Genomic DNA, 25,398 nt, shown 5'->3' with positions numbered 1-25,398 from the left:
TGCAAGGACAACAGAGTTTCTATGTTGAAAATCTTACAGCAAACTTACCTTGAAATTATTAGAATAAGTATTGATTTTTAAAAAATAATCATCTGTACAATTCTTTAATTATGAAGTAACAAAGATTCTGGAGGCATTCTGAGCAGTAAGGAGCACCTTTGAATTTTTACTTAGTCTGTTGTAGAATACATCAGACAAAACTCTTCTAGAACTTCCCATCATGTATGCCAGCATATTGCAAAGCTATCAGTTTTGGGCTTTGTCATACTAATTTTATTGTGCATATTCTGCACAGCAATGTAACAGACCTCTGGTATAGGAAGGCTTGAATGTTTTTGATTCTACAGGACTTTCTGATACTTCCATAGAACTGGTAGGCTAGGAGTTTGTTCAGAGGCAGATGAACCATACTCGGTGTCACATTATGGGCGCAGCAGTAGAATTGGAAGCAGTGAAAGGTCTACTAGAGAATATTCTGATATGTGGGCACAATCTTACCATCCCCTTGTGTGGCAAAATAAATTAGCTAAGGTGCTATGGAAGAGGTATCAAGTCAGTCATGGGTGCAATCATCCACTGTGCAGTCTGTCTCCATTCATAGTCTGTTGCAGCAGTGCTGGTGCACGTGTAGCATTTCCTGTACTTAGCAAGCGCCACTAGCATGTCAGCGCATTTTGTGCTGAAATTGCAGCTGACTTAACAAAAGGTAACACATTTTAGAATGTTTGGGAATTGCTTAAATTTTTTCTCTTAGGATGAGCAATTAATTATTTGAAGGAAAGCCCGTCAAGTTAATACTCCTGAGTCATGTAACAGTACATGAAAGAAACCTCTGCCCAAGAAACAAGACATCAAGTACAAGGTCAGATAGCCCTTCTAAAGTCTGTGGAAGAAAAACCAGAGAAGTGTTTGAAATCATTAGTGTTAACTGAATTAAATGCTTGCAAGATTTCTCTACATTGCCTCTGGTTCAGAAATTAAAATCAAAAGCCTTTTATAAAGGATTACTACCAGTTCAGTTCTTTGTCCTAATCAAACTTCCAGTAGTTGGATTTCATGACGTCAAAAGAGAACAAAAGTATTTTTTCAAGAAGAGTTGATACTATAATTAGTTGGGTGGTTTTTGTTTGTGGTGTTATTCAGGTTTTTTGCACCAAACTCCTGGGGTTTTAATTATCTTTGTACATGCTTTACTCTGGTGGCTTCTTCTGTTCATTGTGTGGCCTTCACACACTGTTGGATTGTCCACCATTCTGTTGTTAACAGTTTACTACTTAAGTTACCGACAGGCCACTTGTTTTGCCAGTCTCTAGAGCTGGGAGCCATGTCAAGCACACAGAAGCCAGAGTCATCTCGGCCAGATGGTGTTTGATACAGATGGATGGTTGGTTGTCATGCAGATCTTCTAGTTGGTAACTTGTTGCTGCCATCTGACTCAAGGAATAATTTGTGCACACTGGCTGTCAAAAGCATCTTCTCTTCTGTCTGTTTTAGCTGTCATGTCTGTGCTCTGTACAGAAGTGTTGACAAGACATTGCTGTTGTACATTTTCAATTTGGTTCTCAGTGATTTTTCTGCTTCATGAGGTCTCTTATAGCTGCTGGAGTGTACTGCTCTTTGATCACTTTTTTTTTTTAATAAACTCTCATAGTACAACTACTACCTGGCCTTTTAAAATAAATTTTGCTTGTAGATTTTTTTTTCCCTGCCTGCTTTACAGACAAACACATTGGACAGTAGGGGTGTGTGGAATTTAAATGTGACTGAGATTTGAGAATTAGATAGCAGTATGGATAAACTATGAATAAACATAAAAGCAATGCCTAGTCTTGTCCCAGCTCATGACCTGTTCAGTAATAGACATATTCTTTATTTCAGAAAAATTCAGTGCATTCCTGTAAGTTTCCTTGCTGGGACTTCACAAGTTTTCTTGCTTGTTTTTAGCACTGCTGTAACTGCAACATTAGGCATGTGCTGATGAAATAATAGGTTTTTAATATTAGTATCTTCCTGCCACCTGACCATTTGTTTAATTAACTGGCTTTCTAACAATATTTACGCACTTTGGTTAAATGTCAGCAGTCTTACTAGGCTCTGTGTGGCCTGTTTGTAGCATGAGATTGAGTACAGCTAGGTGAAGAATGGGGCCGCTTGCTTGCTTTGCCCTGCTGTTTTCTAGGTTAGGCAGAACAAGCCTACAACATTCAAAGGAGCAGATAAAACTCTGTTCATAGGCAAAGTTACTTGCAAAATACCTGTTGTATGGAATAGGCGATGTCATGGTTTTCCAATTAAAAATCTCTTTGAAAACCTATTTTTTTATAATTTATTTGTTAGAAAATATGAGGGAAGAAAAATTTATCTTTCCATAGATAAAGTAACTGACCAGCATTCTAAAAAATACTAAAATTCTAATTTTAAACCTGATGTATTCTATGGTTATGAATGAAGAATCCTAACTTAAAAGTTATCTTATCCTTTACAACTGTCACAGTTAAAACAGGTACAGAAAATCAGGATCTATTTCCTATAATACCTTTTCTAATCAGTGCAGTCTCAAAAATAAGGACTTGCCAAAGGCAACTGTAGTTGGAATTTCATGCAGAGGTCCACAACTACAATTATCTTTAAAAATCAGAGCTGCTTTTTACATGCCAAATAGGAGACCCCTAGTCAAAACAGAATAAGATTAATGCTAATTAAATTATATTTGCAGACGGAAAACTACATGCAGCAAATACATGAACAGCAGGAAAAGATAGAGCTTCAAAACAGCATTATTGCAAAACTGAAATCGCAGTTAGCCGCTCTGAATGCTAATAGAGGTATGTACTGCAGTTTGCACATTATTTCTTCTCATGCTGTGTTGCATTGATGAGTACTTCTGACTTCGTTGCTTCAGTTTTTACAATATACATCTCTCAAAGCAGTATCATACTTTTCTGTGAACATGAGATTTAACACAAATGTGCCGTTTCAAAATTTATTTATAAAATGCAACACATCTGAGGTCTCTCTTTATCCTGTTTAAGAAATGGTGAGATTTTCTTTAGAGGTAGAGCCTGCTTACACTGAAGCCAATAAAAGTTATGAAAATATGGGTTCAAGTCATTCACTAGAATTAAAACCAAAATTGTTACATCTTAATTTTACAATTATCTGTTAATAAATTTAGCTCAGGTTGTTCTAGATGTGAGTGCTATGGTTATATGTCTTTTATGTTAGATGAGTCTTGTGATGCTGATCTTACTGGATAACAATGCTTTATAAGCAGGTAATTCTCTTTCAAATGAAATAGTCATTGATGGATAATTTTCCACTGTTTGACTGTATTGCACAAATAAGAGAAAAGAGTCAAAGTAACCATGTGTTAATCTGCCATGCTCATTAAATATTTATTCACACTAGCCTAACACTCCTGGTTTTCATAAATACTAGCAAAGTGGTTGGCTTTTATTTTTAAGAGTACATGTACATTCTTTATCGCTGGTTTAGTCTTGCATTGTCTCTAAGCTCAAAATTGGGCTTCTTTTGCTTGTTTAATATGAAGGCTTGCTCAAGTAAAATGAAAAAGTCAATGTAAGCCTAGCTTCTTTTAATTTTGCTTGTACTTAGAAGTTAGCTGAGGAAAAATGCAGTGACAATCAGCTTATTTTTTTTGTTTTTCGAGGCAATGCACATCCATACATTCTGATGCGTGAAGACATTGAAACCTCCAATTTATCTTTCAGCCAGCTCTCTGAAAAACTGAACATAGCAAAGCAAAAGGAAAAAATCTTAAAGGTATGATTGTCTGCAGTATGTTTAACGTAAGATCACATTTGTGTTGTGATTATATTATGAGAACCTAAAGAGATAAGTGAGATTTTTACTGGTGCCTTTGAATTGCACTTCTAATACAAGATCCTCATCTGAAGTGCGTAAGCGCTGTGCTGCTGCAGTCTGCTTAGGTGAACTAGGCATCTGTCTTTGATCCTTCCAAGTGCAATCACTGTTTGGGCATCAGGCTCCCTAGAATAGCTTTGATCATAAAGTAGGAACTTGCTTGCTTTTCTGTTTCTTAACCTGCCAAAACTAGTGGTCAAGAAGGAGCTTTCTCTTTCTCTCACAAGAGCTTTTCACACTGCAACTACTCCGTGTATTTTTAAAAGAAATGGAAAAGTTGCACTCAGAAAGTGACAGTGGAAAGTGAGCTATCCATTGCTCTGGAGGTGCTGATGATTTGGTTTTTTAAATAGCCAGTTTTAATATGTCTCTTCTACCCCTTTTCACTGAAGTAACACTGAGATTTTCACTACAGCCTGTTGAGAGTAACAGCAATATAAGAGTAAAGCAATAGTGCAGAACAGATGGGTAATACCTTGAATGGATTTTGCATGTTGAGAAAAAACAGTGGCAGAGATGCACAGAGTTGCATTGTTCAGTCATCCTACCGTGTTTTTTGAGAACTGTCTTGTAACATAAAATCTCTTATTTTTGTATATGAATCTCCATAGCAGGGGCCCTGTAAGAGTCATAAAAAGACCCTTATATGAAATCAGGCATTGGATTTAAAAATAATTGATTTCAAGGTTTGTTTCCTAAACCTGAGCTATAAACAAATTAATTATGCTGAATTCACAGAAATGCATTTTTTGTCAGTAATGTTAATTTAAAAATAATTTCATTGGATTACTGAAGCTTGCTTCGTTATCTTGAAGGAATCTCTTTTGAGACTAAGCCTTTGCAAACATTTTAAGCTTACTGTTACCAAAGATTTATATCCTTTATCCTTTTTTGTTTTGAGTCTTTTATATAATTTTTCTACACTAGAATCTGTAATCACAAGATGTCATTTCTTTCCTAATCTTTGCATTTATTTGGAATACAACACAGCTGATGGGTTAATTCTTTTGTGGAACATCTTTGCATATTTTTGCATTTATCTGAGTTGAGTTGGATAAAAATTATGTCTTTCAGTTGTATATGAAGATCTGACCAAGTCTAATGTTTCATACTCTTATTTCTCAATGCTTGCTCAAGAACAATATTTTTAAGTAACTTGGTCATATGATGAGTAGGAGAAAGGAAGCTGTGCTACCTGCTCTTCTCATGAGGAAACACTGATAAATGATGTGATCTATCCAGAAGTTTACAGGCAACACATGAGAAGCTGGAATCATCATTTCAGAGGCTGTTTTCTTAATGGAATGTAGTTACTTGACTTTAGCTGCTGTTTCTTTGTGTGGTCAGTTATTGCAGTTACCTCTCAGCAATAGGTAGTTCATCTGGACTTTGCGTCATCTCTGCCATGAACAGAAATAATTCTGATATAACTTCATACAGAATCAGCTATACAGTCTGTCTACACTTAAACCCAGGCACAGTGCTACACAGATAAGGCCTTCTCAGAGGGGATCAGTAGAGGTCTAAACCCATGCAAAGTCAGGCTGGTCCAGCCTACTCTACGTTCCTGTTACTGGGAGCATAGTAGCCCTCTTGCTCTTAAGTGCTGAGAGAACAGAGCTTGAAGAAAACAGGTTTGACTGGGCCAAGGCTGGCATCTGCAGAGGCACGTGAGTATCTTTGCACCATGCTTCTGATAAAAGGAGGACCCTAATGTTTGGCATTGTGCCTGGTGAGCTTCTGCTAACCTGTCAAGTGTGATACAAAGGTGTCCAGACAGCACAGCAGAGGTACACAGAGTTCTGTTGGTTCTGGCTGTGTCTTGGCCATGCCATTCAGTGGCTGGCTATGAGTGGAGATACCCAGCAGTTTCTGTACACAGGTTCCCATTTTATTCACTCAACTCCAGGGAGAAGAACCCTATAACCCCATCTTCCTGTTGAAGATGATGGAAAATTAATAGTATTGTGGTAAATGCTTTATATGCTTTTATGGCAGCTGCCAATTTTTGTACTTTTTAAATGCAGAACTTTGATGTATGATGGATAAAAAGGTAAACTGCATGGAATGAGTGTATAGAACAAGTTGGGGAAAATGAACAGTTGCAAATTTTACTAGCAAATTTTACTTTTTACAAGGGCATGTAGTGATAGGACAAGGGGGGCTTCTTTTGATCTGAAAGGGGATAGATTTAGATTAGATATGAGGAAGAAATTCATTACTGTAAGGGTGGTGAGACACTGGAACAGGTTCCCCAGAGAAGTTGTGGATACCCCACCCATCCCTGGAAGTGTTCAAGGCCAGGTTGGATGGAGCTTTGAGCAGCCTGGTCCAGTGGAAGGTGCCCCTGTCCGTGGCAGGGGGGTTGGAACTAGATGTTCTTTAAGGTCCTTTCCAATCCAAGCCATTCTGTGAAATCACCAGGACAACACACAAGTTAACCTATGAGTTCCTACTTCTCTGTCCTCCTGAAAAAAAGTTTAAAAAAAGTAAATTGATGTGCCGTGTTAAAAAAAATAAGGCAAAAGGAGCTGATTCTTCGAAGGATAGGTACTCAACCAGTGGAACTTCCTGCTTCAAGGGAAAATTGGACAACTTCATGGAAGAGAAATCTGTTGAGAGTTAATAAATACGTAGAAACTATTACTAAGAAGGTCTGGGACTCTATCAAAGGATGTATCATGAATGCCTCCTGTTTTCTTGTACTCTTCCCCAGACATCATATTTTGACATGTGTTAGACTGAAAACCCATCATCCATCCTGTCACTGACCCAGAACAGTTGTCTTGTATCTGATTCAATAATAAAGTACTGGCTTTTTCAGCTATTTGGGAGCTTGGATATTCTATTTGAAAGCCTGTGTTTTTCTAACCATATTCCATCCACATTCTGCTCTAAACCAATTATGTCTACAGCCATTGTGCTGTACTGGTTTAACTGCTTTATTCTACTTCTCCACCAAAAATTTCAGGCTTGAAAAATGTATTCCAGATAATAAATTAGGATTACAGTCTTTAAGTTAAAATGTTGCTGTTTCTTCCTGTCCTTCCTTAAAACTCAAGAGTCTCTCCCACGGCTGGAGGTGCCTAGACTATTGGTAGCAAAAGACAGTTATAGTAGGTAAGTCAAATGGGATTTCTCAGTAGACTATATTCTGTCCTCCAGTAAAGTTAATAGACATCCTAGACTGATTGTAATAGGTGCATGGTTAGAGCTTAAATTTCAGAGATTTATAATGAGGGAGGGGTTAGCTTTTCTGTGTTTTCTAGTGGGTGGCCATACTTGTGTGTTTGACTTGCTGTTGTCAAACTCAGTTGCCTGTGTGTCATAAAATGTTTTGGGGTTTTGTGGGGTTTTTCTGTTCACATTCTTCTTCACTGAAAGAGGTGAGTGGACCAGATTGGCTTGGTGGTCAGTACCAAACTATGTACAAGATTATGAGCTTTTTTCAGTCCCCTGCTTGAGGACCTAAACTGCTGCCTGTTTTTGAGTACAGCCTGGCTAAACTTTATTAACTAGGAAGAATGTGGCTCCAGTTACTGTTTCAGAGCCAAAGCTGACCAGCAAACAGAAAACCTTAGTAATGAAATTAGACAATGTCAAGTAAAGCTGCTTCTGCATGCTGTTTTTAGTATGTCAAACATGAGAATCCTTGTAAATGCCATAAAACATGAAGCCAAAGTCGGTATCTCATGTTCATGTTCATGTTTCCCTGAATCAAGAACCTCAATATTAAACACTGTGTGGCATTCGTTGCTTGGAATTTCTGGTGCCATGAAAAAGAGGAGGAAACTGAGTGTCAGGAATGAATGATCCATATTGTATACAAAACTTCATTCTGCAATAAATGTTTAGGTCTTTTTTTGAAGCAGAGGAATAGCAGATGTATAGTAGTCATCTTTGTGCTCAAAATTATGGTGCTAAAATGACTTAGGTAACTAAGTACTGCAGCAGTCTTGTAGAGTTGTGTGTTCCAGTCAATACCAGCTTCTCTAATGTCACTTTGTTTCCTATCTTTGATGCAAAGAAAGCAGTACTTCACAATTTTATGCTAGCTGACGATTTTATGCGTTTAGCTGTTCTTTGATGCTGGTGTGATGTATGCAGTAGGATTAGTTAGGCCATGCTACCTGATAAAAGAAATTCTGGTACCAGTAGCCTTTTTTCTTGTTGCTTCATCAGTTTAAGCTATCTTTACCCAATAATACAGAAGAGTTTGTGGTTAAACTGTTAAAAGTTACAGTTAATATTCCCTGAGACCACTTATAGTAGGAGATCATCACTTGAACAGTATTATTCCTTGAAACCATCTGATAGTTTGTTTATTCCAGAAAGCCAGTGAAACAGGCCATTATAGCACACTTCAGGAAAAAATAAAAGGACCTGCCTTTGCAGCAGTACAGTCTGGGCACTAGCTGGCTGTGGAGCAGCTCTGCTGGAAATGAGCGGGGGTCTTGTTAGGCAGCAAGCTGAACATAAGCCAGCAGTGTATCCTGGCAGAAAAGGGACAACAACTTCCTGGGCTGTATTAACAGAACACAGCTCACACACCCAGGCAAGCAAGTATCTCCTTCTATTCAGCATTCATTGGACTGCATCTAGAACACTAGTTTGGGGACCTCCAGTACAGGAAAGCCATTGATAAACTAGAGTGAGTTCAGCAGAGGCCCCACTAAGGTAGTCGGGGGCCTGAGTACATACTCCATGCGAAGAAGCTGCAGAAACTGGACTTGTCCAGCCTTCAGGGGAAGCTAATAGCTTTCCAGTATCTACACTGAGGTTATCAGGCAAGTGGAGCCAAGTTCTTTAATGGTGCTGCATAGCAAGAGGATGAGAGACAATGGGCAGTTGAAACATGAAAGGTTCAAACTGGGCGTAACAGAAAACTTCTCACTGTGAGGACAGCTAGGCATTGGAAAAGGTTGCCCAGAGAGGCTGTGCAGTCTCCATCCTTTGGGAATTCAAGATGAAACTGAGTAACCTGATCAGACATCATAACTGACCCTGCTTTGATTAGGAGCTAGAGAACCCTTGAGGTTCCTTCCAGCTTGAATTGTCCTCTGATCCTATAAAGTCTTGCCAAAAGAAAAGATGTTGATCTATTCATAATACAGATGTAACCTCTTTGGTGGCTCCTAATATCAGCATGTGTAAAAGATCCACTGTGTGGCCAAGTACTTAAATGAGCAGGTATGACCTGTGTGACATACTTATTTGTCATGGCATTAGTATTATAAACTTCAACTAGTTTATAAATGTTTCCACATTGTTGCAAACACCCAAACTCAGTCAGTATTAGAAACTGTAAGATCGTCAATCTGTGAAGGGCTGTATTATTGAAAGATCCCAAATGTGTAATCATTTCTGCAGTGGTTTTCCTGATGTCGTACCCTGACGGTGCATAAGAATGATGATTTGCATCAGTGTACTGATACATCTTTGTTGCAACATGTTGTATGGCTTTTTTCACATTGGTTCCCATGTGGCTTTTCTTACTGCTTGCTTAAATCTTGTCCCCAGTTCCTCAGGAGAGTGTAGGAGAAATGGGAGAGAACTACTTATTACTGCAGTGCTCCCAGTTATCTAGAAGGTTTTGAAAACCCACATGTTATTTGGGGCTGTAATAGTCCCAAACAGATAAAAGTATGTGTGTGTAGACCGATGCTATATCACAAGCTTAGTGAAGGAGTTATCTTAATGTCCTTAAGATTAAGTTCTTCAAGGGCAAGTGTTGTCTTTGACATAAGCTTTTTCCTAGGTGTTTGGATTTCCAGGAAATAATTTTCAAAGGAAAATACAGGAGAAGCTGCATCCCATTGGCTTTTTAAATAGGAAATGGAATTTGACCATGGGATGGTCAGACTAGATACAAAGAATATATTTTTTACAGTGAGGGTGGTAAAACACTGGAACAGGTTGCCCAGAGAGGTGGTAGATGCCCCATCCCTGCAAACATACTAGGTCAGGTTGGACGGGGCTCTGAGCAACCTGATCTAGTTGAAGATGTCCCTGCTTATTGCGGGGGGGGTTGGACTAGATGACCTTTAAAGTTCCCTTCTAACCCAAAGTATTCTGTGATTCTAATGTTTGGGAATCCTCTGACCAAGTAATGGCTCAGTGGTAGCTTTGATTTTTCAGTTCTGTGAACCCACACCATAGAATATCACTGCCTTCCTATTCCTGGAATGGCAAAAAGCGGTTTCCCATACTAAGCTACTGTGACTTTGTAGTCTTTAAAGAATATGGAAAAGGTATATAGTTCAGCGTATAGTTCAAATTATGTTCAGCATCTGGTCCTGCTATAACTTTCTTCAAAGTATTTTCAGATCTGTTAAGAATACTTCTATGCATGTCTCCATCTCCTCTTAACATAAATTGGTTTTTTTCCCTACGTCACTAGGTATGGTTGTCTTTTCTCATCCATCAGATACTTCCTTAACTTGCTTTGAACCTTCTGTGCCTCACAGTACTGTAATTCTTCCTAGTGTTCATGTTGTGCCATTTGAGAAAATTATATCTAGCTGCTGCAGCATCAGTTATAGAAGATGATGTATAGGTTCTTTAGCCTAAAATCTTCAGTCATCTTGTTTGGTTGGGTTTTTTCCAGAACTGTATCAAAAATCTTTCTCCTTTTTTTCTCTTTTGCTGTTTGGTTGGGTTTTTTTCATCTGCTTCCCTGGATTCTTACCTACCATGATGTATACAGATTCTGCACTAGAAGAGTATAGAAAGTGTTTCATGGTCTGTGGTAGGACTATGCATACGTTCCCCACACCACCTGCCAGAAGTGCAAAGCATGGAAGAAGGGTTAGGATTAAGGAGTTTTGCAGGGATATAAACATCTTTTGATATATTCAAAAATATTTTGAAACCACTGAGCAGAAGAGGCTTAATCTGGATCCCTGAGATGCCACCCAAGACCAGAGTTGCATTGAAGCTTTTACCAAAGGTTTACTATTCAAAGTCACAATTGAAACTAAAGAAAAAGAACAATGCCTTCAAACCCATTTTTCTGTGATTTTTTTATCTAGCTAGTGTAACTTTCTGAGGCTAAACTGTTGTGTCAGCTGCAGATACACACATCTACGCCTAACCACCCAGTGTCTCTGTATACCAGCCCTGGACTCATCCCTATGTGGCTATCATTGTCTAATAGAGTACTCCCTACCTACCTAATCTCCAAAGGCAAAACTTCACCCTATTTAGGTCCCATTTGTAAATAAAACAAATGTTCTTGAAAAAGCACTCATTTGTTGTTTCTTCCTCCTCACCTTGCTTTACCTGTCTATAGACTTGTCTGCTGCATTTCAGTTACATTACTTCCTGCAGAGTTAACCCTTTGAGCTTACTTCTCTTGCAGAGAGGCATAAGGCTTCAGGCCACTTTTTTTGCCAGTTGATACAGTTCAAGATCAATGTTTCTATAGATTTCATAAACTGACAGCTGTAAGGTTTTTATAACCACTGGTTTTAATCATAAGTTGTTTCTTGAAAATTATCCAAGAACTATATGCATATTTAAAAAATTGTTCCTTATATTCTTCTTCATTCCACCAAAAAGCCTGCATACAGAAAAATGCCATGAATTACCAAATGGATAGTTAAAGTGGGGCAAGCCATTGCTTTTTATTTCACAAGTCTTCATAGCATTGCAATATTTGCAATGTAATCCTGGTTATACACAGAAACTGGAGGACAAGAGGCTGGAGAGCAGCCCCAGAGAAAGAGTTCTGGGTGTTTGGGTTGATGGTAAGTTGAATATGAGCGAACAGTGTGCTGGCAGCCAAAAGGGCTGTGCCCTTGAGTGCATCAAGCATAGCATAGCCAGTCAAGGGAGGTGATTGTCCCACCCAACGCTGTACTGGTACAGCCCCACCTCAAGTACTGTGTGCAGTTTTGGGCACCTCAATATAAGGACATCAGACTATTAGAGTGTGTCCAGAGGAAGGCAACCAAGATGGTGAAAGGCCTCCAGGGCAAACTTACGAGGAGCAGCTGAGGGCACTTGGTTTGTTCAGCTTGGAGAAGGCTGAGCTACCTCATTGCAGTCTACAGCTTCCTCAAGGGGGGCAGTGGAGAGGGACGTGCTGATGTCCTCTCTCAGGTTACCAGTGGCAGGACATGAGAAGATAGAGTGAAGCTGCATCAGGGGAGATGCAGGCTGGACGTTAATAAAAAGTTCTTCACTGAAAGTTGGACTCGATGATCTTTATGGTTGCTTCCAACTTTAGATGTTCTATTATTCTGTAATTCTGTGATTCTCTTCTTGGGTTTGCTCAATTAAGATAGCTTCAGAATATCATCTTCAAAATTGTTTAAGATTGATTGAAATTAATGAAATATTTTATATATTGTATATACAACATATTGTACATAAAATGTTAATGTAAATGATGCAGTAAATGAAGACACTTAATTTTTTATAAGCACTAATATGACTTTCAGAAATGCAGAACATACAGTTGAGTCGTCCTCTGTGATGAGTTACATCTATGTGTAGTGGTAGAAGGTCTTTACCCGTTTAATAATGTAATAAATAAGACTGACCCTTACTTATGTTGCAAAAGCTTAATTTAGCTTATTCCAGACTGCTGAATAGTGATATTCCACAAGCCTAAATTCTATTAATTGTACTGATGTTTCTAAAATTATTTTTTAGGAACAGTTAGAAAGTGAGAGCATGAAGTTGAAGCAACTCGAGGACAAAAATAATCAAAAGGAAAGGAAGCTTTTATCTATTATTTCAAACCAAGAAGATAAAATAAGAACTCTGAAAAGCAAATTGAAAGAATTAAATGAAGCACAAAAGGGTATGCAGATGCCAACGTATAAAAGGGAGGTAAGATAAGAAACCAAGTAGAGATAAAATGAAAAAAACAAATATTTGTAAATTATTACTTCTTTCAAACATGTTTATGCTAATTAAGAAACTGATTTTAAATTTCAGCTTTGTATAATTACTAGGAAATTGTTAAAGTATATCAAGCACATGCGGAACACGAAACTATTAAATACATATTTGTTGGTTTGTGTGCAAATTATTTTACAGTTTGTCATTAAAATGTTAGTATTTGTGAAAACTCCAGATTAGCATTTCTGTTTTATAATTTTCAGTTGGAAGTTTTCACCAAGATTGAGTTGATTTTTTCACTTTTATGCCAGCCCACGTTTGTTACAGAATAGCATCCAGAGTGCTACTCTGCCATTGCAGGATAGAGTGCAGTTACTGATGCGTCTCTAACCATGGAAATATATTTTAGCTGGCTAATTTAGAGTGAACGTAGGTAAGGGTAGGAGCGCAGCAACACATAGCTTGTTGCTGTTAGAGTTCTGCTGTGGCAAGCCTTTGTAACACATGTTGCTATGTATAAGGCAGCTCAAACCTTCCTACAGGAGCTGCAGTTGCACTTCAGTGCAAGGAAAGGCAAAACCGGTCGGCTGTGGGTCTTTGATTATAAAGATATATATCATCATTGAAATCAGCTGATTTGGCAGACATATGATCAAGTCCTGTGTCTGATTTGGAGCACATATGAACTACCTAGGCCATCTGGTAATGTAAATCTAGTGGAACTGCAGCTTAATGTCTGGTTATTATAAAAACTTTCCTTAATGCCTGGCAGATTTACAACTCTGTAATACTAGAGGGAACCACAAGGTGGTAGTCAAAGTTAGTAACTTACTTAAAAACCCGCTAGCGCTCTTGACATACTAGCTTGTGATGTGTTCATTGAAAATTTCAGTGAATAAATTGATTTTTAAGAGCTAAAATAGCTGCATACCTCACTAACAAGCATATACACAATACATAATCTTACCTTATACATTTTTATATACAGAATTACCATCAAGCAATATTCTTAGAACCAGTTTTCTTTCAAGGGAGTATTAGCAAAGGAATGCTGCACTAAGTTGCTAAGTTAAACTAAAAATAGGAATTTCATACAAACAGTAAAAAAATTGCTTTTGTAATTTTGTGAATGTTATAAGAGCTTCCAAAAGGTCTAGGTGAAGGAATCCATGACATTCTTATTCATATTGGGAGTGAAAAGCAAAATGAATATGCTAACCTGTGATCAATATTTTCATATATTACTTCAAGGTGAAAAGTAAGAAAGTTGTTCCAGATAAGCCTGAATTATCTGCAGGTATCTCTGGTATTTCAGCTGTGCCTGAAAGGTAAATATCTTTGCAGCATTTTTTGTTTGCTTTTAATTGTCTTTTCTGCTGTTAAGTAAGACCAGCTATTTCCCTCTTTTCTACACAGTACCTTAAAAGACGGATGGGGAAGGGGGGAGCAGCAGAGGTCAAAGAGCTGGTGTGGGAAGATAATACAGCCAGCAGCTATATGGAATCATAGCTGAGGCTTTGCAAGTATGTAAGGATAGGCTGGAAGAAAAATAGCCACTTATTTCAGCAGGAGGTTAAACTGTGGGAAACAGCAGTGGATGTTAATGCTGAGTTTTGGATAAGCATTAACTCCATTGCATTAACTCTCTTCAAAACAGGAATGTACAACCATAATGGATTAACTGATGGCAGCACAGCAGAGGAGCCTGTTGCGCTGCCAGGAGGAGGTCTGGTAGTCAGCATGAAGAAATAATTCTTGGCCTGATCCATCCTAAATGAGACAGTTTGAAACAGGTTTATCTGTAAGCAGAAGCCAGCCAGCCCTTGCTCTGACCAAGGGACCAAAAGCAGTACATTTCCTAAGCAAGTATTCCCTCTTCTGCCAGTGTTTTGGGAAGAATATTGAGCGAAGTCTTAGGTTTGCATTTTTCACAGAATAGGCAGTAATATCACTTTTAACCATTTTGCTGAGGTCAAGTAGAAGGTTCTCTAGGTGGGGCTAGGAGAGTATTAGGGAGAAGTATCATAAATTCTTGCTGTCTTCTTATATTCTTGCCTAGGTATCTGCTTTTGGCCGCTCTCAGACATAAGCTAGGTGAACTAGGTGGATGTTTAGTCTGACTCATTACTGCTTTATGATAAGAAAGAGAGGAAATACAACTGTGATGGGATAAACACTTTTTTGTCTTTACTGATTTATACCTAAAAAATTAAAAACCTTGACCTGTCTTCTGTCTTCCTGCTCTCAAATAGCTCCCTTACTTTACTCTTTTCTTGGAAAGAGGTATGTGACTGGTAAGATTACTGGTAATCTTACAGTAGTAAGATGATAGTACCACAAATATCTAGCAAATTGAGATTGATTCATTCATTTAATCAGATGTATATTTTAAAGCTCCAATTAGAAACTTGTGTTGAGTCTTTTTTGATTTCTTATTTATCAAAACACCTAAAAAATGGTCAGAATGTAGGTGTTAACAATAGCAACTTTAACTCCCTGTAGATATTTTTTTTCAAATGAGATACAATAGACATTTGTGTCTTCAAAAAGAAGAACACAGCAGAAGTAGGGAACACAGCTCACGATGTTGCTGATTGCTATATGAATAAGCAATGAAAGGGCAAACAATTCACTGGAGTAAAAAAAATCTCTTTTGAGTTCCTTTGACACAAAGATGCAAAAGAGAACACAAATCCAACTTCACTTTTTCATCCTTGAAGTTCATTTTATAAAATCCATGATATTGTGCGTAGAAATATAAATTACTCAGCAAGTTTGTCAGAATTTCACAATGGAGTTTTATGAGTGCATCAGTAACTAAATAATGTAGTGCCTTTGGGCAAACAAAACTCACACCAGTATGAAGAACTGTTTTTACCATTGTCAGTGTACATAACTAAATACCAAATGTCCATATGATACTCTGGAAAATACATAATTTTTAAAATCCCTCAAAATAAAAGGTAAAGTCTAGTGATACTGTATAAACAGGGAAGAAATGAGTTCATGATCCCCTCTCCAAAATGACATGTAGACAGAGAAGGAATGCTTGTTTGTTCCTTCTCCTGCAAAGTCTGAAGCACACCGAAAACAATGGAGAACAGTTAATGTTCACAGCAGCAGCATCTTATTTTCCCTAGAATGAGACAGAAACAGTACCCTTGTGAAAGATAAGCTGTTCAATAAAATACCTGAGGGAACTGAAAGAAATGTAAAGGCTGGATTTTTATTTTTATTGCAGGGGGTGGGGGGGACGTGGGCAGGGGGGGATGTCCTTGCAGGGTCAGGCCCTAAGCACAAATGTATGTGTGTATGTATGTGTATGGTATGACTAAACAGCTTTTTGACAACATTTTCTGTTCTTTTCTGCTTGCTTTTACTGAGGAGGACAAAAATATGTATACATATGTTGAGGAACAAGGTATCCAAAAAAAGTAGCTTACACTATTGTTTTTCTCTTGTTTGTGGGTGTGACTAGATTAAAGGTCACAACAAGCTGAATTGGTTGACTCTTCCGTTAACAATTTTGATCTTCCAGGGAGAATCTGGAGACTATTTTCCATGACATGAAAGAAGAGTGTCATCGGATATGTATGCTAGCCAAAGAACAAACAGACCAACTGAGTAAATTTAAGATAAAGCCAGAACCTGAAACTGGTAATATCATACTTAAGCTCTTATTGTGATTCAACTGTTTGAAAGCTTTGCTTTATATTTGAAAATACTGTAAATTACACATACATAGAAGTACTTCCACTGTTTACCATCTGCCTTTTTCAAGTCTGTTCACATGGTGCTCAGTATTTCACCAAGAAAACGCACCGCCAGTTTTGGCATTCTATGACGAATGCTCCAAATCACATGCTATAAAAGACAGTCATCACATCAATGGCTCTTGTAATTGTTTTGTCCTTTGGAGTGAGAGGCAAGCACTTACTACATGTGATATCCCATCATACTGTGTGAATGACAGCACTTGCTTGCTTTTAATTTAGCTGTCAGTTCAAAAGATGTCTGTTATGAATGTCTCTAGACCCATATCTGTTAGAGGAAAACTGCCGGACTGAGGAGAGTCAGAGAACTTATTTTCTAGACTTCCTTGTGCAGACTTTTGAATACTGTTTTGTTATATGGGACAAAAGCTTAATCCAACACTTCCTGAAAACAAAAGAAAGGTTTGATTTTTATTGCAACTGGAAGAGATCCTGAATGTCCAGTTCTACTTACATTTAATATAATGTAAGCTACTGTGGGTATTCCCTATTAGTTTTTCTTAACATTAGGATCAGACTCAAGTGTTTTCAAAAAACACCTGCCAGATTTATATAGTTGAAGCAAAGGATACTGATGTCAGCACTCACTTCTAATTTAGGTTATACCATTAGTGAAGGTTTGTTACATGAAGTGCTAATATGTCGCTTGTGGCTTTGAATTGCTATGTCTGAACTCTGTTGTTATATTCTGATTGTACACTACTAAACTTGATTAGTTAGGGGTTTAGGTGGGAATTTTGGAGGATGCATGCTTGGCAACTTATTTCAGAATGGATTTTTTTTCCTTAAATAAGTGCCTAACTCAACTGTGTTAAAAGCTATACATTATAACAGATTAAATCTGCTTGATTTCTGTTACTTCTTTACTACAATATCTGAGTGATGTCAGAAGGCTGCTGTACAGTAAATCTGTACTGAAGTTATTCTCTCACCTGATTAGGAGTAACCATGTATATTATTACAATTTTTCATAATACAGTGCTGAAAATGAAAGGGACAAAACAAAAGGAAAATATGGTCCCACTTCTCAAATGTTATTCAGTTTAAATATTTACGTAATTTGGAAACCAGTGGGAGTTTGGTACCTGAATACCTTCTAAAATTGTGTTCATGGTACCTAGCATGTTCTTGGCACCATGTGAAACGGTTTTGGTTCCAGCTTCTGTTTCTGCCAGAACACTTCAGTAAATATATGCATGTATGTGTTAAGAGTTTGGGACAACATAATTTTCAATAAAATGAAAATGTTTATAGCTATAAGCCAAAGAGAAATAGGATTATTAGAACAGAATTATTTCCTTTTATTTCTATTCTGGCAGGTTTGGTGTCAAAGCTAGTGTTTGTGAAAGAGAGCTATGCCTCAAACTGCTTTCAAAGAGAAAAAATAAAGGTTAAAAAGCCAATAAGGAAGATCAAAAGCCTCTCAGGAAAAATACCCCAATACCACACCTTCAGTAACTATACTTCAGTGGACTGTTTAATGTTTTCTTCGTTCTTTCTTCACAGAAATACAGTTTTCCATGCCGATACAGTGTACTGATAAAACTGATGAACAAGCAGAAGAGCTTTTTAAGCCTCGGGTTATAAAGGATATAAATAGAGGTGCATCATGCATCACATCTATCACACCAAGAGGAGTGGGCCAAGATGAGGACAACAACTCTGTAGAATCACTTTCTAAATTTAATGTCAAGTTTCCACCTACAGACAATGACTCTGCTTTCTTGCAGAGCACTCAGGAAAAACCAACAGTTCCTTGTACTGGTATAGCTGAAAACATGCTTCAAGATCATCATTTTAACCTGGAGTACAGAGACCATGCTGTTAGCCTCAGTAAATTGGAACCTAACTCATTTGAAGCTCGTGGAGTTGATCTCATGACCTCAGCTTTACAAAGCTTAACTACTGTTGACAGAACAAATGCCCCAGATCATGCAAACATGCCCATAGAAAATACCCATGACAAAATGTGTTTAAAAACAACAGACACTGGTTTCACTTTCGTACCTAAGCACACAAACCAGGGTGTACCTGAAGTAATCTTTTCTTCTTTAGAAGCTGCTGGGACAACCATCAGAGGTCCTCACCAGGTATCTTTCTATAAATACTGTACATTTCAAAAAATGATAATGATTCAGACAATCACTTTGCAAAAATCTTTGAGATAGGTTTAATATATTCCATGAGTATCTCATCAGTCTTTTTTTAAGACAGTCGCTCCTGTGAGGAGTTCTTCCTGATACTGAAGTATGTGCACAAGGCACTTTTCCAGTGAAAGGGCAGGAATTTAAGCACTCGATATGCTTGCACACAATATTCATTATGTTTAAATATTAATTGCTTCTGTGTCTATTTCAAAGCTGTCATTAATCGTAAGTTGCCCCCTAGATTGCTTGCTTTCTACCCTTGATCTCAGTTGAATGTGTCACATAATTGTTTCAATTGTTTTTAATGTACAGCAGGGAATATGACAAATGGACTAATTAAAAAGCTGAACAGATAAATACTTTCCTGAGGAAGAATTATCTACTTTTTATCTCAATCTGAGGTACAAATAGCACCCTATTCCTCCCCTCTAAGAAAACTTAAAATTTTTTGTTCATAGTTTATGCAGTCAAGAAGGAAAGCATATTTATTTTTTCAGATTAAGGGAAGTTCACTAAAATACTGTGGTTTAGGTTTCTGTAGGTACTTTGGCCTTGGATTTCACTTACAGCTACTTAAGTCCATGGGAGTTTCTGAAAGCAAGGCCCAGATGCAGAAAAACATTTCAGCAGGTTCTGATAATCAGGTCTCTGAATACTTTGTTTCTTTTGTGTAACAGCCTGTCCTAACCGAAATTGCTGGCAAAAGCAATGCACCTTTATAGACTGAATTTTTTCACATTTCTGTGGCTTTTCTCACACCTTACGAGAGGACAGCTTTTCAAGGAAAAGCGAATACTGATATTTAGGAAATCTGTGAGGGTGGATTTGGTGTATTTTTACTGTTTACATTGATGTACCTTTGTGATCTTTGCTAATGGCAAGGTGCATGCAGCCAAAGAGCTTTACCTCTCAATTTGGCCACTGTATGTATGACATGCAAAACGAGCATTTGGGAAATGGCTGTAGACATGATAGCTTTGATGTTTCTTCTCCTAAAATGCACCCAGTCTAGTTTAATTTTCTATTGCAAACCAATTTTGATGAAAAGTTTAAAGCATGAGAAGTTTGTTGTTCTTCATCACTGTATTTTAAACTATAAGCATGATTTTTTAAAATATATTTTAAGTATCTATTTGTAATGTAGGAGATCTCAATTCTATACCAAGTTACTAATCACAGTTTTTGTTGTGCTTTATTTTTCATTGGATCCTCAGTTGAAGTTGTGACTGAGCTAAACAAATTAAACCATTTATTTTATCACTGGTAGAATTCCTGTGGAGCTGTGAAGCATTCACTCCATTGGTTGTTACTATCCTCTTTTTCTGTATTCCCTCTCCAGCTTGTTCTTTTAATAGTTAGGCTGTGTATTCATTTTTCAATAGATGGCACCCTGCATTGTATATTACAGCAAGTGAAACAGCTGGTATGTGATTATAAATTGATAGGGGAGTATGCAGCTTAAAAAGTAGAGAAGAATTGTGGTTGAATAGCAATTGGTTTGATCATTGGTATTTCTGCAAAATAAGGAAATTAATTTGGAGCCATCATTTAAAATATAAATGATCTACTTTGTGGAGAAGAATGCTAACTAATGCTAACACTTGGAGAAAAGAAAGCTCATGGTGAACTGTTTCAGTATTTGTGAGTCATATCTACAATATCACTGTAGAACACACAGGACGTTGATTAAAATGTTCTATCTTATCCAAAAGCTTGTTTGAAAGATGCCAATATTACTTTAGAATCCATTAAATATACATCTGTGTATATCAATATACATAAACATTCATCACCTTTATTCAGCTGCCTTCAAAAGAGGTTTTTAAGTATTTTTCCCAATGAATTGGACACAGGTTTATAGTTTTTTCTGACTTAATTGTGCTAAAGATTTGATTCACAGATAATGTATATGTAGGTTAAAATACTAATTTTTTTTTAAAGTTACTTGCATACATGGCCTTTTGACTGCATTAACTTCAGCAAAATTTATGCTTAAACTTGTTCTTAGTATTTTTACCACCTTTCTAAGGAGTAGTTACGCTGCTTATGGCTCACATCATCCCTGCCACTGGTAAAGCTCTGATAGGGAGGAATTATATACCTGATTTTTTTTTTCCTAGTGTAGATAAAACTTTCAAGTATTTACTACATATGTTAACTTATAAAATGGAAAACCCCATAAATGCAATAGATTTGGCAACAGTAAGTTCTTGGAACTGCTCTCAGTTGCTGTAATAAATTTAGCTCTTTCCTTCTATGTGGATACTAAATGTGAAAACTCAGTACTGTTTTCTTAGGATGTAACTTTTTTAAAAAACATGTGACTGAAAAGAGCAGCAGATTAAAATAAACATGGATATTAGTGGACTTAGGATTTTACAGACTACGTTTAATGAAGGCTTGCATATAGATGCATGTGTTTATCAGTATTCACAGTTTGAGGGGGTTGTTTCCACCAAAAATATTTCTAAGAATGTTCATGATTTTAAAAGCAAATTATAGTCTATTGATCTTAATCTGAATATTAATGTTTTGGAAATGGAACATGTGCTTAAATATACCCTATTCTGACATGTTAAGAACGTACTCTAACACTCAGAGAAAGAAATGGAAGTTAAGTGCCTGCCTCAGTGGGTTGCTGTATGAGAACCTCCCCTTGTGCTTCCAATATTAGAAATCTTACCATGTCCTTTGTGGGGTTTTTACAATACTATTTTATGTTTTTGCAAATGGTGCTTTACATCATAGGGTATTAGAAACAAGTAATTCTAAACACATTTCTGTAGGGATGTTTTAAGTGTGTCAGTGTCTAGATAGATTTAATATGCAATTTACACCAGCAACATACAATAAGTAGACTCTTTGAGCTGAAAAAAGTGGTGTGATTGCACTTAATTACTAATTAGTCAATTTAATTATATGGATTGCTGACCATAATGAAAGACAGTAAATCTGCTATTGCTATCTGATAAGCTAAACACTGTTTAAATAGGGAATGGGCAGTAAATTGACTCCAGGAAGTTTAGCTGGTTTAAAAAGAAGGTTTAACCACTACGAAAAGCAGGTTAGTTGTACAGTGAGTTACCGTGGGAGGAATAAACAATAGATTCTAACTATTTGGCATGATTAAATTTGAATAAGAGCTGAAAATTAAAACTCTTGGGTAAGTATCAATAGCAAGAAATTTAAAACTTCCTAAGAAACTACTTTCTAAAGTATTCTTGCTTGCTTTTCCATGTGTGAGTGAAGCAAGAGAGGAGAAAACTGAGCCAAAAAAACTGTGGGACGTTCTTCTCTTCTAGGTTCCATCCCCACATAGAGCTTATACCAGCTTGCTGCCATTCTGTCTACTTCGCAGTCACAGCAGTATGCATTTAGTTTTCAATTTACTCAAAACCTAATTGTCCTGGCCATGTAAAATAACCATGTATTTATCTTGTGTTGCTAATACTAAAGTAATAAAATTTAATTTTTAACTTTACTTTGAAAACTGATAAAGACGTTTTCATTCCTTGTTTGTATGATGTTAAATAATTAGCGTATGCTCTGACTTGAAGTATGTATCAGGCTGATGTCCCTTGAACTCCAATGTCAGGTAAACAGACTTGCTGGCTTTAACTAGTTCAGGGACCAAGAGCAGTATAGCTGCTGAACCAAATTTAGCATAGTTTACAGAATTGCCTGAATACATGGATAGATATTCAGATGGTCCATTACGATTAATGCTGTCATAGCAGAAGGAATCCCAAAACAGATTTTTTGAGACACATTTACACTAGAAGGCAGTCAGAGCAAATAAGTATCTTAAATCATATGACATTGCTCTAGTCATTTTGTAAGTAAACTGAAAACTAGTTATGTGTCAATACGAATATAAATAAAATATTATTCATATTAACTCTGTACAAGAAACATTTTATTCTAAGGTACAAATGCATTTTCTCATTTCTGTTAAATGATTATTATGTACTATGACTTCTACAGTAAAATACTGAAATGCAAAGTTAAAGGAAAGCTTTAAAACATATCTGGCTGATACTACAGACTTTTGCTCATAGCAATATTTATCATTAACAAATACCAAGGCATTTAAAGTGTTAGCAAGGATAGTATGTTTATAGAACTTAAAAAAATTGAAGTCCTATCCTGCTTTTCTTAAGTGAGAACTCTCTAGTTAGTGTCTCTGGCCAGGCAGGTGTAAAGGACATCTAGTTTTAAGAGGCAGGTATTCTTTTGTATAAATATAAACCACAGCAATAATAATTTTCTGTTTCTTTTAGCTCATTTGGCAGCCACAAGACAATGATTTGCTGGCACAAGCTTATACAGACTCTGAACTGAATCAGTGTGGAATATGTGAATTCTGTCGAGAAGTTTTCCCACCATCTATAACATCTAAGGAAGATTTTCTTCGGCATCTGAATTCCCACTTTAAAGTACAGTCTTAATGTATGAGAATTCAATAGTTCATTGGTTTTGCACAATTTGATTTTTTTATTCAATATATATGCTAAGAATTTAACAATTAAGATTTCTTGTAACAAGAATTCATGACTGAAATTGTCAGATAAGCACATTTTTAATTGTCTTTGACAAGGTAAAATGAAACTGTAAGTCACTCAGTACTGTAATTCACATTATTGCTTGTTATGCTTCAATATTACCTTTGAGAGTGATGTTAAACACCTTTCTTTTTTTTTTTTTCTTTGCAATTAATCATTGCCTGAATAGGCCCAAAGTCATGATTATATTTATGAGTGTAGACCTGCAGGATTAACGCCTTAATCTGGCTGGGGAAATTGGTGTAATGCTAGGATGTTTTTTCTCAGTACCTAGCGGTATGATTATGTTCTCCTTGAAGTAAACAGGAAGAGAAGGACGCTCTCATTTTTCATTTCTGTTACAAAATTTCCAAATTTAACTTACAATAGTGAACCTCTTAATTCAGATTCTTGTAAAATCATCACAGTAACTGAATTGCCAGGTGTGCCAAAATTAGGACAGGCTTGTTCATGAGTGACATAAATGGTTGACTTTCCCAGATGAACTGTTTACTAGAGAGAGTAAGGAAAGACAGCACCTAAGTGACCCTTTTGCCAAAATGTAATGATGGCCATGTTTTGGATATCTGTTATGTGTTATTAAAAAGTCATGACTTTGTTCTTATACCTTTCTAGCATTAATAATCGTTAAAAATACTTTCATGGAAAAGGTTATATTAGTATGAAGGATATAGTGAGAAAAGGTTAAACTTTCCCTAAAATTAAGAATACCAAAGATTATTTACCTTTCCTTCTGGTCTGCTATGAAGGATTGCTCAAGTCTGTTACAGCCTAGAAAGGAAAGGGGAAAAACCTATCACCCAGATCTCAGTGGCTTCATTTTTAACCTGGATATACTCAGTGGCTTTCTCAGTGCAATTTAAATTTGTGTTTAGTTGAAACATTGCATTCTGATAATTTTCTGGATTCATTGGAATCAAATTAAAAAGTGGGGGTTCTTACTAGGCAAATTAATGAGAAAGGGTGACTTGGCGCTTTTTACATTTGAATTTGATAATTAGCATTAATATTTTCATAGCAGCAAAGCACAGGTTTCTCTTTTTAAAGATTTGTTTGCAGTTGAGCAATCTCTGGAAGAATTAACACCTGTATTTTTTTAGAAATTGATTTTTCTGCCATTATTTTCTCTATTTTAAATATCTCATGTTTTTGACTGCCTGTCAACAGAGTGTGCTGTAATAAACAGCAGTGTACACTGCATGTCTGCTTTATGACCTGGAGAAAGAGTTTGTTACTATTAACAGCTCTAAACCCCCGCCGGTACCCAGCGCTGAGGAGGATGCGTGCATCCCTGGACTCGCAGTACAGGCGTGTGAAGTACCTCCCCAGAGAGCACGGCTGGGGGTGGTTCCTGGGAGAGGCAGAAGTTCCAGGATTGGGAGGAGAGAAGGGGATTCGCACATCTCCAGCCAGCCCGACACAAAACCGATTTGTCCTCTCAACCGTGAAATTCGAGCTCAGGAGCTCACGTTATTAAGAGCTAACAAACTGCGAATCACCTTTAAAGAAAATGAAGTCATCTGTCCCTCCCCTCCCCGTGCAGGGACGTGTTTTCCCCAGGAGCAATTCTGCGGGCAGAGCAGGGACCCTGTGCCAGCCCGACCCCGCAATGGGGCACGGCTCTTTGTGGCTGGAGCCAGCCTGGTGGCCCCGCGGAGCTGCGGCCGCCCCTGCAGCCGGGGTGGGGGGGGGGGGGCGGCGGGGGGACGCGCTTATCCAAAGCCTTGACCAGCAGAACCCATCCATCTCCCACTATGAGAGCTCCATCCTAGCGCGGCGTCTTGGGAAGCTGTTTAATTCTGCGCGCTGTTGCTGCCTGAGGGCGTGCAGATGAGCTCACCGGTGAGACCACTTCGAGGGGCACCGGTCTGGTTTAAAAATAAGTAAATAAATCTCATGCTAAGCAGTTGCGAGCGACCTGAAGTGGGAGGTGAGTGCGGTCCCTGAGTGGGCCCCGCTCATACAGCTTTCCTGGAGGAGGCTGCTGCTGCCAGCAGGGACATCTGCTTTATCGCACTCACCAGAGGAGGCTCGGTGTTCCTCCGCTCCCCCTTCCACACGAGCTCCACTCAGCAGAGGAGGATGAATCCAAAGGGGAAGGGGGATTTCATTAAAAATAATAATAAATCTGGAGGAAGGAGGTGGAACTTGGAAGAAGGCGCAGCAGACCCGCGCCAAGGT

General features: G+C 37.6%; 1 protein-coding gene across 3 annotated transcripts in view; it reads left to right on the top strand.

Annotated features, from left to right (window-relative positions):
* Positions 1-24,428, top strand: part of TANK (TRAF family member associated NFKB activator) — a 29,881-nt gene extending 5,453 nt beyond the window's left edge. For all 3 annotated transcript variants that reach the window (XM_055812330.1, XM_055812329.1, XM_027782314.2), the window contains 7 exons: positions 2,717-2,825; positions 3,671-3,783; positions 12,544-12,723; positions 13,987-14,063; positions 16,274-16,392; positions 18,015-18,598; positions 22,936-24,428. In XM_055812330.1, the coding sequence (XP_055668305.1) occupies positions 2,717-2,825; positions 3,671-3,783; positions 12,544-12,723; positions 13,987-14,063; positions 16,274-16,392; positions 18,015-18,598; positions 22,936-23,103 (1,350 nt within the window). In that variant the 3' untranslated portion in view covers positions 23,104-24,428. The remainder of the gene's footprint in view (positions 1-2,716; positions 2,826-3,670; positions 3,784-12,543; positions 12,724-13,986; positions 14,064-16,273; positions 16,393-18,014; positions 18,599-22,935) is intronic.
* Positions 24,429-25,398: the final 970 nt, after the last annotated feature.

The sequence above is a fragment of the Falco peregrinus genome, chromosome 8 (genome assembly GCF_023634155.1).
Source record: "Falco peregrinus isolate bFalPer1 chromosome 8, bFalPer1.pri, whole genome shotgun sequence".
Lineage (NCBI taxonomy): Eukaryota > Metazoa > Chordata > Aves > Falconiformes > Falconidae > Falco > Falco peregrinus.
This window is presented reverse-complemented; position numbering and strand designations above follow the sequence as displayed.